The following is a 21229-nucleotide window of genomic DNA, read 5'->3' as shown; positions in this document are numbered from 1 at the left end:
CTAGCTTCTGCTTGTATACCATCAAAGACATCGACACCGCCGAAAGAGCAGCCATTGGCCCTGCAGCTACCACCGCAAAGAACATGTCACTTTCATTGCATACATCCAAATCGAACCCTTTTCACCCACAGCTGAAAAAAGTCTGTCGAGTCAAACTGATTTACCCGAGATTTTCCTGATATGGACACCTGATCATTCATCCCTGGAAGGGAATGGGGCAGCTCATGCCGCAGCCCGAGCTCACTCACATAGGGCGTCTCCTTCTGGGATATCCACCCGTCATTCCATAAGCCCAACACGAGAAATTTTACGGAAGGTACACCGATATCCTGGCACATTTCCGGTTGGGACAAGGAAGCGTTCCGCGTCCACATATCACCATGCCTTTTGAAGACACTGCCATCTGTACACAGCTCCATGCGACCACATTTAGACATGATACATTGCTACGCCCGATACGTCCGGCACTATATACAGAAACATGTAAATTCTGCATAGCGCAATGCACTCTCTACCACATGGTGTGGAAGTGCTGCCAAACACCATCCCTTGCCCCAAATCCAAAACCCTCATTTGAGCTGTGGGAGGGTCGGTTGACCAGCTCCAACCCTGATCATCGACAAAATCTCGTAGACCGGGCGAAACAGCCTGCCAAGACCCATTCCTTCCTTGACTAACGAGGTCCATCACCTGGCGGTCAACCCAACAACATTCACTGCTCGATTAAATGTTTACTCCTCATCCTGTTCCACGTGTACACCAGTCATAAAAGAAAAGCAAGTGAGTACTGTTCTTCTGAAAAAAAGTTTCACATGCTTTCTTTTCTTTATCAGCAGCATCTAACACTCTGCTTATAAAAATAGAAAAAAATGGTTTTAGAATTTAACAAGGTGCTTACGACTGCAACGGCGTCGATCACTCGGTAGTCTCGTTTTAAACGACAAAACGAACATTATGAAGAGTCTCACCCATCATCTTGACCAATCCGCCAGTGTGGGTAAGCGCCATTGATGTTCCGGCTACGACCGACTGACCGACCAACCAACCAGCGACCACCCTCTCGTAGTTTGATTGGGTAAACGTTTACATCGTTGTGTTCGGTGGTGATAAAAGATATCTAGTGGAAAGCTATCACCAATTACGCTGGCCAGGCCATTGACATGTGTGTCGTGCACAAGGCTGCACAACGTAACATTGAGCGGTATACTATGAAGATGCCTTATACAGGCAGGGTTGCTAAAGTAAGCTGGCGTTAATGAAACGCCTAGTAAGCTCGCGTACTCTGATTCAATACCCGAAACGACTTCGAATTGTCAAAATTACGTAATATGTCTGATCAAGTCGTGAATTTGATGAGGCAGGTCACTAACCATCATCGAGGAGTGAGAGAAAAGGAAATAATCAGACTAGTTCAAGCTTTTGCCATATCTCGCCTCACCTATGTCGCCCCACACATGGCCCTAACCGAATCTGACATTTAAACATTTAACAGGATCATTCCTGAAGCATTTTAACAAGCCCTGGGGCTCCCCATTAGTACATCGACCACCACGCTTCCTCAAATGGATCTTCACAATACCATAGAAGAACTCATTGAAATTAATCTCGGAAGCCAGAGCCCCCGTCTGACACACACTCAAGGAGGTCGCTTTGTTCTGCAAGGCATCAAGTGGCTCGGCGCAGAACAAGCCCATCTGGTCCCTTTGTCAGATGAGTGGCCTAAACATATTTCGGTATGCCCTTACCGAGGAATATGAAGCCGGACCTCCATCATGAATTTCAGGACCCACCGTAGCAATGCCTAGGACGCCTACATGGCAATTGTTCTGACGTGTTCTACACTGATGCCGTGAGCGACACTGGCAACAAATCATGGTTGCAGTGACAACATCCAAAAACTATTTATTGCATGCGCATAGATCCGGACGACCTCCCCTCGAGACGCCGAATAACTCCCCATTGCCTTAGCTCTCATCCAATGCTCCAGCAGAGTCATCATCACTGACTTGCAAGCAGCCTGCTGCAGTTTCCTTTCAGTGAGGGTGGCACCAACAACCCTACGGGCACTTCAGCACTACCGTCCCTCTCACCAAGTGGCGATCATTTGGGAACCTGTCCTTGCCTTTGCAACGGGCAGCAACTTCGCCCATCAGCAGGCTCGCGAACTGGTTCACTGAGCCTCGGAGGGGAACGCAGCTCCGAGGCCACTTCTCACCTATCACGAAATTACTCAATTTTACCGGACCACCAGGCAAAAATTCACCGCCGCTAGCGCCATCTCGTGGTTCGCTTTGGGCAAACATCTATTTCATTGTGACACCTCCAGACGGGTTGCTGGTTTCGGCCTTAGTGGCCAAGGGGAAGAGATGTGGGTTAGGGGAACGTCCAGGATTCCAGAGCCACTGGCTCTAATTTTATTTGTAACACCGGCACTTTCTTTCACTTCAACGTGTTCTCTAAGGCCAAGTACACAAATTTTTGTGGGAAATAAAAATAGTTATGTATTTCTTCGGTCTAGACTACTCGCACGTGTATTAGTTCTTCGATTTTTATGCCAATTTTATTTCTCCCCGAAGTCAAGTTTTCAGCAAAGTTTCGTGTTTCCGTTTCGGGAGTAAACCCTACAGTTTCCCTACCCAACGCACCGTTAGCTATCTCGCCCGTTCATTAGATCACGTTTAACTGGATTAGTAATAATATACAATGCTTGCATAGTCAAACTAATTCCTTCACCAAATTCTCTTTACCGCAACGAAAGAACATTAGCATAACGAGCAACAGGCTATGCTACACGATTAAAACTCCCAATAAACAAAAGAACGGATTCCAGTCTATTAATTCTTGGACATTTTATTATTAGTTGAATGGCAAACGTCACACTATTGTCAGAAACTTCATATCCGAAGTGCCATTAAAGCTACCTTTGGAAAAGCAGCTTGTGTTGTGTATCTATCTGTCACACCGCTACACTGCATAGTGTTGAGAACCATTTAAAATTTTTCAGGGATGTGTTTAAACACGAAAACTTTGTCGGGTCGGCGTACACAATAATTTAAATGCGTAAAAAGTTTTGCGCTCTCAGTCGAAATAAGAGCACGGCTTCGTTGGCTTCATAGGCGCACCGTCAGGGCAGCCAAAAGCTTCCGCAAAAGGCGCGTAGTTCCTGGCCGCCTTGTTACAATCGCCGCCAAAGAAGCTTCCAGATGGGTTTGGAATCGCGCATAGAGTGAAGCAAGCCGTAATGAAGAAGACCTGTTCCTCGGTGTACTCTATAGTCACACGGTGCGAGAGCTTCGAATCCTTTTCGATTGCACGTCTAAACGCAGAGTGGGCGATTTCGATGGCTGGGATCTCCCGGAAGGGCGTGTTGAAGTCGGGCTTGAGGCAATCGAGCTTCGCCAGTGAGCCCCGCTTCCATGATGCCGATGCCCACGAGTCGGCAGTGATGCTGCCGTTGGCGTCGACTGCCATACCGCCGTCGTCAAATGCCCTGACCAGTTGGGAAGCGTAGGAGAAACCCAAGCCACCGTACGTCATTGAGGCCGTGCCGTTGGCGTCGTATAGCGGTCGGGTCAGCGCAGCCGCAGACACGAGTACGGAGTTGGAGACGTAGTCATAGCGGAAGTACGGGAGCACAAAGTTCAGAGGCATCCTCAATGCAGCAGCATACCTGCGAAGCGATTGAGAATGCAATATTATGATCAGGCAGTTACTGATACTGGATCTCGCGCAGGCAAGAGTGCCGAGGCTCTAAAAGGTCCAGGTTTACTTTGGCTAGCATTGAAGCGATGAGAAAATTATGTGTTCCTTCGTTTCCATCTTTGAGCAGTACAGAAACAAACGGTAATGGAGCGCGTTTTACTAGATGCTGTGTACAGCTGGTGTAAAAGGAAAGCGTGTATAGTAGGAAAGGCGTTTTAAACGAACCGAAGGAGGAAGCTGCAGGATGACATTGGTAGGCTGGATAGAATGGTTGTGGTATAGCTGATACCGGGCTCGTATCGCGGTTAAAAAATTTGGAAAGTTGCGTGCTTATAATCTCGATACAGCAAAGCACGGGGTTACGCATGTGATTTGGAAATACAGGGCAGCTACCTGCGTGCCACAACAGATAGATTTCAAGAACGGTACCCCACCACCATCATTGTCATTCATATGCCAGTGGCGTTCGCTGCAGGATGATTTTCCCACCACACAGATCGCCAAGCCCTTGTGTCACGGTCTTTAGAGTCCGTTTTATGCACCGAAATATTCCTATTTCTTCCCTGCAACGGGCGATCGGTGTTTCTGGAATGCATTTACCGTGTCTCCGCGTACACTCTGTTGAACATATGGTCCAGTGAAGTTCTGTAATTTGCATCACATGACCTAGACAATACATTATTTTATCATTATTTTGAACTAAATGGTCTTCGAATCATAAAGCTGTTTTATTTTGCAGAGGATTCATGCCCAGCATTGTTGTTTTGAGTTGGGCGCCCGAGTTTTCTTCCAGGAATAAATTTTTAAGGACTGCCAGGATTCTGTTACTTACGTGATAGCGGAAAGCACACATTGATTCTATACAAATGTTTTATGGAAAGGGCTGGCCTACTGCTCATGACTTCTATGTAACTCCCATATATGGCGAAACCCACAGAAAATGTGCACATAATTTTCTTGTATTTTCTCAAATAAGCAATGACACCTGGCCTGAGATAATATTCCTTTACTTATGAAAAAATCTGCTTCTGCTATTTCTTTCTATTGGCTTGGTTAGCAGTCATATCTTGCTTGAGATAATGATATTTCTTAACTTCTCAGGAATTTCGCTGCTCTCTTAGAGGTGTCATTTTGATTGGTTAATTAAAGTGATTATATTGCTGTAAATGGTGTATTCTTGCAGGGAAATTTGAAATTATTTTTATTTCCGTATGTTTATTTTTAATACTGTGGCAGAGCTTTATAAGTAAAGTTTATTGAGCATTTACCGTGGTCACTACCTCGACCAATTCAAACAGAAAATGTCGACTGAAAGGGATTAAAGTATTTTCCGTTAATTTATACGCCTGCTTTTTCCCATTGCGTTTCAAAACACAACTTTCAGAGAGCTTGTGAGTAGGTTTAAACAAAGTGTGTACCTGTCTGTTACCTCGTTCAATACGATACTCGCTACATCTCTTATGAAGAATGATCGTGGCCATGCAGTTCCTGTTGACGTCATCAAACAGCACTCTCTATGGCTTAGAGTTTCTCAATATCCCTAGAGTGTAAATTGTCGCTGCGACCGCATGCTGCCATAGGAATTGTGGGTACTCGGATAATCGGATTGGTAGCAAGTAGCTAGTGCAAAGTGCTATGGATAAGACTCGTCGGCTCTGAAGTGTTTGTTAGTTCCATTTCTGGCATGTCACATTGTGGCATTCATTGGCTATCACAGATATGTTTAAATGACAGCGGGGTTAGCACTTAACGCAGGCGCTCGCGTTAGCGGAGAGTTTTTTCAGAGGATGGGGTGACCACATGCAGCGACGGCGACAAGCGACGCTGAAAATTTAACTACAAAGGCCCAACGAACAGTGTGTTGGACGGCAGCGGCAAGCGAAACAAAAATAAACAGTGCGGCATGTGTCCTCCGTCGTCGTCGCTTGTCGCGACAGTTCACTGTGCCGTCGCTAACGCTTGCTTGTTGGCTGCTTCTGGCCTACACAAATGAGCAGGGGCCCTCCAAGCCAGTGTAGAAATTGTGCAGCCTGCGTACAGTGCCGCTTTCTCCCGCACTACCCACTAAGTTACGACAGCCACATTATCCGTTTTCAGTATCCATTCAGTCACGATATTGTCGTCGCTCGTCACCGTCGCTGCGTGTACTTACGCCTTCGAGCATGCACTGCCTTAGGCCTGCGCAATGAGGGGAATACATAGGCACTTGACACGGCGGTATTCATTTGCCATTGAAAGCTTGCAATTGCTAATGGTTTGTGCGCGTTCTTGAAGACTTAGTTGCGGTAATAGGCTTTGCCTCTAGGATCATTCATACAAAAAAAAATGCAATGCGTCATTCTAGCATCTCTAGCTGTGCATCTGCTTCACCTGCCAAAGCCTGTAGCAGACGACAATAATACTTTATTGAGAGGACGCAAGAACACAGTTTAAGACAAGCTAACTTATTTATTGTGAGCTAAGCATTACAAAAAAGCTAAGAAAATACCATCCAGTTTTGACTATGAAATAATTTAAAATATATCCCGGATGGCTCGCAGTATCAGTGGCGGAAGCCAAATGCAGGACTCCTGCTATTTTTCTAACCCCCAAATTAATTTTTCAATCTAAGCACTCTGACAACGTAAAAATAGTTAACAGCGGCACTTTTTGTAGCATTTTTTCTACCAAAAAATCAATTTGCGTAGCCACAAAGTCGTTGCCGGCCATGCCACACTAGCTTCCGGCCGAACTACCGGATACGGCCAAAGAGAGTGATACATATGTAAACTAGAGCGAAATCCATCGCTGCAGGCGCGGGCTGCGGTGGGAGGCGCCATTGCCACTAGGGGTGTTTCTCACCTACTTGGCTTAGCTAGCCATTAGGCATATTTATTCTCTCGAATCCCAAATCAACCAAAAAGGGTAACATTTTTTGTCCTAATCATCGTACATGCAGCTTTCAAATAATTACTGAGCGCGATGAATCCTTCCGGAGATTTAAATTTTTGATCTCATGAACCTTCTACAGTAATATTGTTGCTTTTTTGCAGCCAGAGCCAACTTTTGAGCCTGTTCCTGAGCCATACCAAGGTCAAGTGAAACGCGCCTCCCCGCTACATGAGAGAACGATCGCTGAAGCGCGGCTCCACTAGAAAGTGGCGCCAGATGTTTCTCTACTATATATTAGTATGAAACTCTATGGGTGTGGCGGCCACCATAACGACACGAAATTCTTTCGCAGAATCACGTAGATACTTGCGCAAGATCGCATTCTAGGTAAGCTAGTGGGAAATACTATGCTCGGAGGATTTGATAAATCTCCATTTTGTGATATTTCAGGTATTTACGTTCAGCGACCGTTGCAAATGAGGCAAGAGGTTTTCGCTATTTATAAATGCCAAATACTGAAATGGGGTGATCCCATAGATTTCGATTGATTGATAGATTGGTTGATTCTTTAAGACGTTTAACGCGTCGACACTTCACAGCCGTTGTGGCGCGCCGTAGTGAAGTCCTCAGAAATAATTCCTCCTAGGGTTCTTTAGCGTGGGCCGAAATCTCGAACGCACGCGCGTTTGTGCTTCTCGCCTCGATAGGAAAAGCGGCCGCCGCAGCCGGGAATCAAATCCGCGTCCTGAAGATTTCCTATTACCTTTCCGAGCGTACGAATAGGCCTCCTTGTTTAAAAGCGCCTCCGAAGCGCACCCTGTTCTCCTTGCGGTTGGAAGTAGAATGTTACAGCAAATGCCTGGGTATTACTGCAGTGAATAGCTTATCTACAACAGATAGCAGCCTAATGGCCCTGGAAACATTCTCCTCATTGATACAACCATATTTGCCTATTGGAATTGCGCTCGCTCTTTTGTATTCCAGGGGCGCCTTTGAAGTATTTAGACATTGCGAGAATACTTTGGCGAGCTATCTTGCAACGAATGAGTATGATACCATGAATTAGCTGTTATTCCATCACCCCGTACTAGAGGTGTGCTCGGGCTCGCGCTTACCCAGCAGGCCAGGCCCGGCACGGCCTGCGGGACGGGCTCGCCGCGGGCCACCCAACTATCTTTTCACCTGGGCCCGGGCCGGACTCGGGCCGAAATGTAAATGCTTAGGACGGACCGGGCCGTCCTGAAGGCCCGAGCTGGCCCGGCACAGTGAAGCAATACTAAGGTTTTCTATGGTATCACAGAAACTACATGTTGCGGACGCGGTAAAAGCACGGATCAGGACTCGTTATGTTTATTGGGTTGTTTTACCCCTTTAATGTTGTTTTTGCCTGTTATCATTTCCCTTACGATGCATTTTACCGCCTTGAGGTAGTTTTCGCTTCCAAACGTGCCCCAATTAGCCGCGGGCCCCTACGGTATTTGGATTGGAAACACGCAGCCGGGCCACCGGGCCAAGACGGGGCCATAAGGTTAAGGTCTCGGGCCGGTCCGGGCCGGCCCGTCGGCCTTCTTCGTCGGGTCGGGCCGGACCTGCTGCGATAAGCACCGGGCCTGGGCTGGGCTCGGGCCCTAATTTGTGGCCCGTGCACAGCTTTATCCCGCACCACTTTAACTTTTTTTTGACCGCTCTGCTCCTCGGCAACGTCGCCTATCGTTATTCTGGAAACCTGTTCTACAAGGCAGTCTGTTAAAAACGGTTTTGCCGAAATTTCAGACGTGAACACGTTGGCATGGAATTATACCGAGTCTATGCATTTATCGTCTGTAATGCCTCTGGCTTCACAGCCAATGGCGAATCTCTTTTCGGTTGATGTAAATTTTATACGTGTTTTGGTGCTTCAGAAACCAGCGGCATGCTGTACACTCCGATTTCAGCAGGCGTGGTCTCGTAACTTTAGAATAACTCTTTAAATTCCACTCGTTCCTTTGCCGTATTGGGTGCCATATGTCTGCATCTCGCAATTAGGGCCTTTGCTTTCTGGGATAATTTACGTATTTCTGCTACACGTTTTCCCTACTCCACAGCCAGCGCTGACTGAGTTATGATCGTCGTTATTTGGTCTTTCGATATATCAGTGCTATCTGCAAGCACAACTTACATCTGGCTATCTTTCTTCTTGCAGATTATGGCTATTTGTTTTGGTTAGTTTCCCCATTTTGTTTTACAGATCCGGCGCTATTGCTTCCCTCAGCATTCAGTGATGGCTGCTGCTCAATATTTATTCACCACGGCAACATTGAATATAGGCCATCGAATGGCACTAAGAAAGAACCCAGTGTTTTCTTGCAGAGCTGCATTTCAACTTTCGTTCTAAGGCGACCGTGTGTGCGAGACTTTATAACCCGTAGCCAACCACCCGGACGTCTCATGACCAGTTACAGCTACGGCACAAGAAGTATTTAGAACTTGTGCTAATCTAGCGAATGCAAAAGATACATATGCTCAAAGAAAAGCCCACCTGGGATCAGCAAGCAGACGCCGCTCGGCGTACTTGATGTTAAACCAGTGGTCGACGAAAGAGGTCACGTTTTTAGGAAAGTCGCGGTACATGGCCAACAGATCGGTTTCGTTCAGGAGGTCAGCAGGCGGCCACAGGAACATTCTTAAATTGCTGACCTCGGACGCTACCAGCTCTCTCGAACTGTTGTCCGCCCACGTCGGATGACCAGAGGCAATTTTTTCCAGCAACGCTTCCTTTACGGATTCCAGTTGGAAAGCAATCATGTCTCGAGTCTTGATCGAGAAGCGTGGCATGGTGTAGAGTGACACGACCAGAAACCGGTACGCTGTCTCGACTTCCGTCGCGCAGAATTCTCTCTTGTGGGCGTCGGCAACAGCATTGTTGCCGTACTTGCTCACCAAGAACCTGCGGTCTGCGAGCGCAGCAAATGCTTGGACGAAGAACGAGGCAATATGCTCGACGATCTGTTCTTTGGTGTACTTGGCGTAAATAGTGTTGATCACGCCAATCAGGGCTACGTCACTCACAGTAATACTGTTGGGCAAGTCCTGCCATGCTGACATACCTTCGTCTGTAACAATGTTCTTCTCGATTTCGTGATTCCAGACTCTGGCCGATATGTTTGGAGTGTAACGCTCAATGTCGCGGATCGCGAATTGAGCTGGCTTTTTTGTGGTCGATCGGGTGACTTTAAAGAGCGCCGATAATATTTCAGTCTCCCTCGTGGCTATTTCGTCGACGTTCGTCTGTCCGGTTTGGGCAGTAGGGGAGCCATCAGCGAAGGCATCTCGCAGAGAGTTCCAGTATGTGGTGTATGCACCCCCACGGACAACGTCCTGGTTCTGGACGGCCCAAGTTCCGACAAACACACCAGGTTCGATCAGCAGAGACCAAGGGTGTCTGCCCTCTGTATCTGCGGCTGATGCGAGAGGTGAAGCATCGAACCAGAGGCCGATACGCCAGTTGTATGCGAGATTCAACAGGACACCCAGAGGCTCGAGTCCTGCATGAGGAGGCCCTGGCCAAGGTATCTGTAGGGCCCTCATGAAGACCTTCAATTCCCCGATTTGCATTTTTCCACTGGCTTCGTCGATATCGGACATGCAGTGCTCGAATACTTGCAGGGCGCGTGCACCAGCCGGAATCAGCTTTGTCCCTTCTTTGAGATACCCCTGCGCACAGACCACAGCAACAACACCCATGTAAAGTTAACCCCCGCAAAGTCGCTCCCCAGCTATGCCAGTGATTGTTAATTTCTCCTATCGGGGAGATTCTAACAAGTACTGTGAATGCGGGTTTTGTTTTTTATGATATGATACAATAATATATTCTCTGGTACATAATATGATGGAAAGATATTGATGTGATATTGATGAAAAAATCTCACAAATCATTGAGGCCGGGACGTACGGTAACTGCGATTTGTATTCAAATGCGGTAAGTCATTCTGGGCCTTTCTCCTAATCTATTTTGTAACTATCCCGATGACCCTGTAATTTTCTCATTTGCACCGGCCCATCTCACTATGGCGCCGTCGTAATCTATAGCGTCGGGAGCATAGGCGGCTTTGACTTGGCCGAACCGATTTCCTAGCTGCGAAATTGCCTGCGGCCAAGTAAGCATTAGCAATGTTAATGCGACTCAACACAACCTCGCAGTGCTGCTGCGAGCCATTGCACCAAGACTAGCAATCTTTGACGTAAACAATAGAGGTATTTGGCAAGGAGTGAGTTTAGGGATATAACGGCACGTGTAACTGTAGTGCTTGCACCATAGTATGGCATCAGGTTTAATGCAGAAGCGTAGTTACTCTGTGTGTAACATCAACAATCGTAAAGCGAAAGGCACAGTTCTGAGAGAGGGAAACCAGCCATCGCGTGGCCCAGATCGGCTCGCGACTGAGGCGTTATGGCTCATTAAAACATTCTTTTCTCGGTTCATGACCAGAAGAAACGGGAGGAAAGACCAACCACCACGCATCCTGCAGTCTAACTGCCACTCCCTGTCCCGCTGTAATGCTGATCCCAGGGAGACTTGGGGTAGGATCCTTTCACAGGAGAGGGCAAATTAAGTGCACGTGTGTGGGGACAGTTCCAGGCTTCCGGGGTGCAAGTGCCGCCTCGGTGCGCCTACGTGAAGCCTCACGGGACCTTAGAGCATGCTTTGTAGATACCAGCCACACCCGCAAAAGGCAAAGCCAGCCGTGTACGTGATGACTGCTTCCATACTACGATGGTTGTCTTGAGTCTTGACAGATACGCACTCCGATGCGTACTCCATGCTGATGGGTTCGTGGAGCGCGCATCTGTCAAACGCACATGAGGTCTGCCGACACCAGGGTGGTGAGGTGTACATCCATGGGAAATGTGCGTTGAACGTCACCAAACTGCAATAGCTGTGAAAAAATCTTGGCCTGACGTCGTTTGTTGGGGAACTCCATGCTCAGAATAGACTGGCATAGTCTTCAATACACACGCAAGGGGTGAGTGCTGCTTGTCGGCACCACATCCGGTCTGCTTTTGGACAGCAACGGGAGCCCCATGTATGCCCGTCTTCGTCCTAAAGGCATGGTGTAGTCAAGCAACATGGACTTCAGCATGGTGACGCAGGGATTCCCCTACCCATGGGAAACAACCACCAGCACAAGTAGCCGTTTACTATTCCGCCCTGGTCACGCTCGTAGAACACCAAAGGCAAGTGGACGCCATGGCATAAGAAGTGACAAGCAAGACCAACTTTAGGCGACATGCGTGGGGGTCCGAAAATGCGACCTCCGGCGAAGTGTCGTCTGAAGCGTTTTCAAAGATAAGGTAAAGAGGAGGTGCCGCTGCACTCCACTGCTGCATGTGAAGCTGCTCACGCTGCTGCACGATACAACCAACTGTTTTGCTGAGTTTATGAAGCACACTATTCGAGGAATAGGCAGCACAAAGCCGGGAGATGCTCTTTATGGCCATACAGCCAGGCGGCGGCGAGCTCCAATCTTGGAGTTATTTTAGTCTGGAATACACTTGCGAAAGTGTCCTCCGAAGATATGGCGTGTCTTTAAGGCAGTTCTGTAAAATGCACTGACGAGGAGACGTCTGGTGCTGGCGGTCACCATTTCGCACGGCGGCCCTGACAGGGCACTGCCGAGGTGTTAGTCGAAAACTTAGAGCGGGAAATGTAAGCCCCACCAACGGCCATCTTTCCTTTTCCAGACATGTTGCTTCTTGCCCGTTTTGATGAGCGGGGGACACCCAGTGCACAAGTGACATGACGTTTCGAAAACAGCAGGGCACTCTCAATCGTTCTCCCAAATGGTGCAGTGGCCTGGGTGCGGACGGAGTGAAGTAATGAATGGTGGGCAATTAGCACGTCACTAAACTACCACCGCTTCTGAGGCTCTTTACCTGGTTCTTATGTTCTGAAAATGGGAAGCATATCTGATCTGCCTCATGCAGCTGGACGTGGGATCAATTTTGGACGTGGGATTAATCACGGACCATCAGAGTAGCAAGGGGTTCAGGCGCCACCACAGTCCGGTTATTCCGTCGGTGCCATCGTGTCCATGCTCGACCAATCCCGCCATAAGGAAGATGTCGCCTTCCTTGTATTGCTGATGACATGCTCGGCCTTTGATTCCGTTGGTCACCGTGTCACCCTAGTAACCATTGACGCCAGGGAGGTCACAGAGAATCGGACTCTCGAGGTCAAGGTCGGCCAATTCCCCAGGCCTCCCCCATATGTTCGATTCTGCTGGAGGTTCCGCTCGCTGACTTAATTTGTGCTGGGCTATCTTATGAGGGGGGCTTCTGGTGTATGCCGTAAATGTGGCTCTGTGAGCGAAGATGGGTATGCTGGTATCCATTTTTGAAGAACGCACAGGTGCCTGAATAACCACTCCTACAGCCGCCCCGAGCAGACAAGAAATAAGCCCTTCGCAGCAAACAGAGCACCCCACCTGAATATTTACGACACGGATTAGCTTCCCTGTTTCAGGACGACGTGGATGGCTTCCAGCAGGTCTTTATCCATGGCGCGGGGCTCTTCACTGTTAGAGGCTACAGCTTCCTTCCTATTGACAGCCCTAGGTATCAAATGGGGCTACTGTCTGCCTTTTCACATTTCTATCACTTTTACCGAATTGAAGGACTGTACCTGGCTGCTAACTATATCCGTGAACGGGGCACCGGTATCTTGACGGACTCGAAATCTGCCCTCCTGTGACTGCATGGGATACACCAGCTGTCCGCCCAGCGGTCCCTCGCGGCGAAGATGCACACAGTGGGTTTCAGAAATTAGGGCGTCCGGCTGCACTAGTTGCACGCCCCCTCCGGCACACGGGCAATGCGGCAGTAGATGCTTTTGCGAGTGGCACCAACTAAGGGGCTCATCTATCTCTCAGAACTTGACTGCATTCGATGAAGCACGCACCGCGCTGGTTTGGCAGGTAGGGACCAAGCATATAACCAAAGGGTCGTCAAAGGCCAATCACCCCAGACACTGCCCACCCGATTTAGGTGATAAGCCTGCTCAGTCCTCTCTGGCCGTGGCGAAACTGCTGTGACACAGTAGTTTCGTTGGGCATGATGCAAGAGTAAGGCGCCCGCGACGACTACTATAATTGGAGACGGTTGAAGACCTTCTATGCTCCTTCCCGCACCACGCTTCCTAAGAAGCGCTGTACATATTGCCTAACTGAACATCGGGCTCCCAAACAAAACCATGCATGCATTCCTGTTCCCCATGGACCACGATGTCATCTGCCGACAAGCGATTTGCCACTTTTTCGTTTTGCTAGATAAAGAACATCTATACCGGCGGCTGGGCTGTGGTATACAAGAAATGGTGGAGCGGAAAGCTGCGAAATTTTCAGCAACCCGTCCTACGATTTCGGTAGTGCAGTTTCTGTCCCAGGAGGTCTGTCCTTCGGCGTGTGAGCTATGCTATCCCACCTTGAAGTGATGACTCCCCCTGCTGCAGCCCGACAGTCTTTTTACCTCCCCTGTGCGCTATTTCATTTACCTACTCTATTTCCTCCGTCCTATATTCCCTAACCCCACACTGCGTTGTATGCAGGTGTATCCTGAAACTGGGTACTATAATATCCGTAGTGGATCTTTCCCTTCTCCATTCGGTTTCCACCACAAACAGTGAAAACCACATACGCGCGGGGTAGGAGCTTAACAAAGGCGGTAGAAGGCTTGGTGTGCACTAGAAGTTTGTCCGCACCCCTCATTCACGAATTGAGGCATTGCACCAGTACATTCGCATGTTCACCTCCGTAGCTTTTAGTGCGCAGCACTTTGGCTTCTGTCTCTGGCCTAAGCAGTGTCGTTGTCATAAAAGAGTGAACGATGGCAAGACCGAATAGTGAGAGATAGCAACGGAGGAAAGTTTCGCGAAACTGTGAGGGGAGGGCAGTTCGTCACTGCGGCGCGATCGCTCTGCGAAAGTGTGTAATTGGGGAGATGGGCAGTATGCTGTGCCCGCACGAGACGCTCGTCGGCGCTACGCTGGCGAAAACGTGAGGGGGGCGTGCGCGTGTCGATTGTATTCGTTCCCTGTCTAAGACGCGGGTCGCGGCCCCTCCTGAGATACACTTCGCGTCGCCGACGCAGAGGCTCATCATCGCTGCCGTGGAGACAACCCACGAGTTAGTGTTGCCTCAGCGCACTGCTGCTGCAATCAGATATCGCCCTAGGGAGTATAATAATCGCGAGCCATTTTTTTTCGGACTCTTTGGTGTTGCACAATATTGTTCTATACTAAAATGGTATGCTGAGCTTAAGCAGCACCGACATCGGCAGTGTTACTTGCCATGACCTGTTATTAGCTGAAACAATTTACGAAAGCATGCGTGGTTGTTATGACTAGAACTTCAGAAAAGAACATCACCTTGAAGCCATTAAACCAGGCGGTCATGTGGCGCCGCATAAGCGCCGTGCCATAACTGTTGGCATCTCCTACGGCCGTCCACTTGGAGCAAGCGAAGGCCTTGAAATCATGGCACGGGTCTACGCTTCGGTTGACGTGTCTCTCAATCAGCTCCGCATGGTAGAGGCACGCCTGACTTCTGCAGAGGGGTGCCTCATGGATTCTGTGAGGGCTGAGGATCTGCAGCAGTAGCACCACAGCCAGGCACACACCGAGCACGCTCGCCAGGACCAGCTGAAGCCACGTGATTTCCGGCTTCTGTAGTCGCTGTTTGCTCCGAGACAGAGTATCGCTGCACTGCAGATGAGGACATCAAGGTTAGCGTTCTGTTGGGAACCTCTTCCAAGGACCGTAATTCAGGTTTCGCATCAAGACCAATTTCCCGCAGCATGAAGTAATGCCCTTGTAAACCGTAGCTGTTTACATGTTTTCCGTGTATTTACACATGCCCAGCATGCATTTCGGCGGGAAGAACCGAGCCAGGTGACGGTTTAAGGTAATCGTAAATTGGCGACAGGGTGCACCGAGAAGCCTTTATAGCACGAGGTGTGCCTTGGCCGGAGCTTCCAGTCCTTAGTAAGGAAAGGGGGCCGTCCCCACCAGTACATCGCTGATAAAGGGCGCAGCAGAACGCTCTTTATCTCATCTTAATCTCGCTCTTTATCACGCCCTCTAAAGGTCTTTTTTCCACGCACAATTAGGGATTGGAATAAGCTTCCGGGAAAGTTTTGTTTACGTATAGGGTCTGTTGCATCTTAACAACCGTAGGCCAATCTCGCTCACATCATGCCTCGGGAAGCATATCGAGCGCATGAACCTTAACACATTCAACAAGCACATGGAGTCAAACGGCCTTTAAACAGACACAATGACTGGCTTTAGAGCAAACCTCTCGACTCCGGATAGACTCCTAAAACGAAAACAAGCAATGATAGACGGAGAAGGTACATCTATCTTGGTCACGAGAGCCCTTTTAGTACTCGACATCACCAAAGCATTCGACAGGGTCAGGCACGAGGCGATACTAAATTCCATCGATATACTCGGAGTCGGAGAACAGGCCTTCAACTACGTAGAAAATTTCCTCTAGAACAGTACTACAAAGATAAACATTGGAGAAATCGATTTGAAGGAATTCTACATGAATGATAGAGGAACACCGCGAGGCTCGGTGTTATCACCTTCTCTTTTCAACATGGCGGTGATAGTCCTCCCTGAGAAACTTCATAGAATTGAGAACCTCAACCACACCTTATATGCGGATAACCTCACAGTATGGGTAGTAGGAGGCAGCGATGGGAACATACAGAGCACATTACAAGAAGCCATAAACAAGGTTGTGACTTCTTATCTTCGAGATCCTGGAATGCTCTCCCGAGAAATAAGAACTACTGGTTAAGAAGTACCAAAAATCAACCAAGGAAACGCCAAGAGAACATGAAATGATCACGCTCACCCTACAGAACAAACCCATACCCAAGGTAAACGCTATCAAAATATTAGGCCTCAGAATACAAGGGAACAGTTGAAACATGGGCGCAGTCGACGCCCTGGAGAGAAACGTGCCCCAGACCTTCAGGCAGGTATCAAGGGTAACGAATCGACACCACGGCATCAAAGAATGCAATATAATAAAACTCATCGAAGCATATACAATATCAAGAAATGCGTACATGACTCCTTTCCTCAAACTGAAAGCAGAAGAAAAGAGCAAGGTACACAACCTGATTAAAAGAGCGTTCAAAAGGGCCATAGGAATACCGATCAGCACCTCAAATGAGATGCCGGAGGCCCTTGGACTACACAACACGCTGGATGAGATAATCGAAGCACCACAACTAGCAGAGCGGGAGAGACTCGCAAGGAGAACACAAGGAAGATACACTCTAGACAAACTAAACATCAGAACCAGAACACAGCAGGAGGGACCCAAACAAGAAATGGACACAAGAATCAGAAAAACGTTCATCATAGCCCGCATTCCAAGGAACAGGCACCCAACTTACAACCAAGAAAGAAGACAGGAGAGAGCGAAGCCTATCCACATGAAATACGGTGAACTAGAAGTCACCCGATACACAGATATGACCCTACAACAAACCTAAAAGAAAATCTATGATGTGTGTAGTCGTGGACGATATGGGATCTATTGTGATAGCCTGCCTGGTTGCGTCCAAATACCAACAGATCGGAGAGGAGGCGGCAATAGCCCTCGCCATGGCCACCGGAAAGGCAAACAGAATAATTAGCGATTTGAAAACAGCAATCCGAAACTTCTCACGAGGCTACATCTCGACAATCGCGTACAATATTATTAGGGACGTAAAACGAGACCTCGAAACGAAAACCGCATAAAATGGACTCCAGTGCACTCCGTAATGTCTGAAAATAAAGTCGCACGTGAGGCTGCTCGAGATCTGGTCTACCGAGCCGTCTAACCCCCTGCACACACACTGCCAGCTAAAACAGCGGATGACAGAGACCCACTCATAACGTGTAGAGAAATCTTGTACCACTATAGATGGAGCAGGAAGATGTATCCAGAAGCACGCGACAATTTGAATAGATCCCAGGCCATCGCTTGGCGACAAATACAGACAGGAAATTTCCCTAACCCACTTCTGTATATCTACTACTACCATTGGACAGTCAGCGATATTTGCAAAGCATGCAATGGGTTGCTTAGACTTAGGCCGAATAATTTCGGTAGCTCGCATGTCTCACGTTAGCTGCTGAAGAGCCTCGGTGTTTGTCATACAGGTTTTCGTTACAGCTGTATGAGAAAACATTCTCTCTCTAGCTAATCGTGATCTACGTTAAAGGGACACAGAGCATAACGTTAAAGGGACACTGAAGCGATATGTAAACATTGCGGGATTCACCGTCATCATCGTAATCATCTGCCTGTCTATACCCACGGCAGGGCAAAGCCCTCTTCTATAGATATCCATTTATGTCGCTCCTGTGCTAACTGTGACAAATTTAGCCTCGCAAACTTCTTTGTGTCATTTGCCCACGTAATTTTAGCTGCCCCCGGCCCTGCTTGTCTTCTCTAGGGATCCACTGTCTTTCCTTTATTGACAAACGGTTATCTTGCCTTCGCATTACAAGCACTGCCCACGCCAATGTCATCTTTTTAAGTTCTACTACTATGTCCTCAACGCCCGTTTTTTTCCTGACACACTCCGCTTTATTCTCGTCCCTTAACGTTACACCTATCATCTTCCGTTCCATTGCTCGCAGAGTCATGATAACGATATGTTGAACCCTTTCAGTGAGTTTCCAAGTTTGAGCCCCGTAGGGGAGTATCGGTGTGATGCAGCTGTTATACAGTTTCCTCTAAGGACAATGGTAGGCTGCCAGTCATTACTGCCATTGACTGCTGGATTTCTAAGACAAATTGTGGTCTGGAGGCTCTAGGCCATGTTTCGAACACTCTGGCTGCGTTTACGGGACTTTATGCAGTATAAAAATCAATTCAGAACTGCTGTCCACTCCTTATTTGGCATCCTCCTGTGCGATTTCCTACGATGTTTCGTATGATGCCTGAACGGGATGGTTTGGCGTGGCTGCGCTACTGCATGGCTCGTCGTGACCCTCCCGCAGAATCTGTTGGCCGAGCATTTATTTGGCCAGCGGCCGGCGGGTCGTTGCAGTTTGTTTGCTCAGTTAAACTAAACCACGTTCCGTTTGTGCCTGGAAGAATGCATATTTATATTGTTAGTTTGTAGACCGTATCAAGCTCCGAGTCCAAGTAACTCAATAAGCGGTCATGTGAAACTTCGCTGGCTGGTACGCTAGCACAAGAAATAGACGCCCAATGCAGGCGGGAGAAGTGTTAGCGAAGTTACAACGGGCACGAAGGTAATAATATCACAAGGAAACTAATTTAAACGAGTGGGAAGCACTTACGCTGGGTAAACTAGCACAGATGGGAGCAGCACGACCACACCTTCGCTACCTCTTTTCTGATAACCAATGCAGTTACAAAGGGTGAAATATTCGGGGGGATTTGAGGGACGCTTACTGCCTAAGCGTTATTCAGGAAATGGTTATTAAAGCTGCTTGGAAGACTAGAGCAAAATAAAAATGTAAACAGGCCTTGCGATATATGCTTTATATTTCTACTCCTCACAGCGCCGGCTTATAGCCGAGTGATCTGGAACATTTCGTCTGCTGTCTGGCAATTCTCAATTTCTCTAATCCGCGATAGCCCATGCTTTTGTTTCAAGTTTATCTGTTTTTTTCTTGGGCAATGTCTCCTATGCCTAATTCAAGATTTTTTTTTGCTGCAAAGTTCGCTGCTCCACAAGCCAGTTCACCGAACGCGCGCAGACTGACACGCATGCGCTGGCGATTGCACGTTGGCGTGGGGTTCCATAACCACGAACTGCTTGCGGGCACAGCCCGAATCAGCCGTCCCTTTGCGTGGCGTGAACACGCCTCTTGCAATACATACATGAAACAGGCAAGCTTATCTGACAGATTTTGCAGCCGAGAATGTGCACAAGCGCGGTATGCTGATTACTGAAATATTGAGAATGTCCAGCCAACTATAACGTACGATGCCAAGCGCGTTTCACAGAACATAAACTGAAACAAGATTGAATTGTGATCTTGAACGTCGTCGGATCACAGTAGGGCCTGGCAGGGACGTCACAGCTTTAGTTGTTGCGGCCTCCGCAGACCGCGCTCTGTACTTTTTATTCTTTCTGGCTTTATAAGATAAATATCACTTTATCCACCTGGTAAACCCTGAAAACTGTGTTTATGTGAACCAGCCTCTTAAATTCAGGCCAAAATAAAAGGCTGAATAAGTGGCTTCAGTGTGCCATTAAGGTAATTTCGGAACGAAAAAGAGATTTTTTTGTTCCAAATTAATGAAAAGTTTCACCACCTTAGCTTTGAGGTTTTCTTGGTACATTGTGGAAGTCGGGCGTGCAATAAAAGGACAGATAACCGATTTTTTCGGAGTGCATGTCCTCTAGCTCATAAAAGCCAGCATTGTTTTAGTGTGGTTACCGCAAGAAATTTCAAAAAAAAAGAGGGAAATAACTTTAATTAGGCCCTACCCTTTCTGCTATCTGAAAGGAGGCCTCCTCTAGCGTAGAAACGCTAGACTACCATACGTGTCCAAAAAATTCCGTCACTGGAATGCGATTCAAAAACGGCGACAAGGAACACTAACTAGTGCACATTTTTATTTTTTTAGCCGGGGTGAAGGTATCAATTACCTTTTTTAATCTTGTGTAAAATTGAAAGTATGTTGCCACTGGGCTCAGTGCACGGCTCCCAGCATTCCTTTTTGTAGAACAAGTATGGTCTGCCGATTTATGAATTCAGATTTGTGAAGTTCTAGGGCGCTAGCAGCAAAACCGTTTCGGTTTGATGTGGTTTATGCGGGGACCTTTAATTTGGCGTAAAGAAAATATACTGTACAAAAATTCGCTGCCTGTTTTTTTAAATCTTTAAAGCTGGGCTTCTCTACAGCGGGACGGAGGGTGCAGACAACGTGGTAGAGTTAGAGCCTTCGCGACTTCAGCGTGATTGGCCGTGCGAATATCAAGTAATGTTGGCCGTGAGGAAGTCTATGATGGGGAGCTTGGAAAAGCGTGCATAACGTGACCTCCCTTTATATGAATTGGAGACAATGCGGCTTATTTAAGGCATCATTTCTAGTTTTCTGCATTAGTGTATCGTCTGTACTAGTTTGAAGTACAATCAATTTTATGCATTTTTTAGTAGTGTCGGCTGCAAAACTATCACGACTATTTCTTACTGCATTCAGAGTTCGCAATTCGGCTTGTCACCGTCCCTTGCAGAAGCAAACAAAATTTTGCAGTTCGATGAAGCCGGAAGCCAGAAGCCAGAACTCACCAATTGTCTCAGAAGGGTTTCCATCGGGAGCATCGATGTGTCCTTCAAAGAACTGTCGTGACTGTGCTTCTTGGCGTTGGCAGTGACCGGGGCGTCAGACTTCGATTGCTCTGAGGTCGGGTCGGATGTTTGGATGATCGCGAGCTCTACCGGGGCCAACATGTTTTTCAGGTCTCGAAAACTTGTGCCTGAAGTTGAAGCAGATGGGAAGATTCATAATAAAAAAACGTTGGCTCCACGCATATGTGGAAACGGAGTGAAGGTGAAACATTTAGTGATTTTGACATCGTCCTTAAGGACAGTGTTCAGAACTGCACAAAGAAGGGTTAGATTAGCACC

The 21229-nt window shown here is 47.8% G+C and overlaps 1 protein-coding gene across 1 annotated transcript; it reads right to left on the bottom strand.

Annotated features, from left to right (window-relative positions):
- Positions 1–3078: 3078 nt before the first annotated feature.
- LOC144143128 (endothelin-converting enzyme 1-like) lies at positions 3079–21052 on the bottom strand. Its single transcript, XM_077674934.1, has 4 exons — positions 20891–21052; positions 14975–15310; positions 9092–10266; positions 3079–3670 (listed from the first exon to the last, which is right to left on the bottom strand). Exons 1-4 carry the CDS (start codon positions 21050–21052, stop codon positions 3079–3081), a joined length of 2265 nt encoding a protein of 754 aa, XP_077531060.1.
- Positions 21053–21229: the final 177 nt, after the last annotated feature.

Source organism: Haemaphysalis longicornis, unplaced genomic scaffold, assembly GCF_048455015.1.
Source record: "Haemaphysalis longicornis isolate Haplotype H1 unplaced genomic scaffold, Haemaphysalis longicornis Haplotype H1 scaffold_6, whole genome shotgun sequence".
Lineage (NCBI taxonomy): Eukaryota > Metazoa > Arthropoda > Arachnida > Ixodida > Ixodidae > Haemaphysalis > Haemaphysalis longicornis.
Note: the sequence above shows the minus strand (reverse complement) of the source record. Positions and strands in the feature narration are given on the sequence as shown.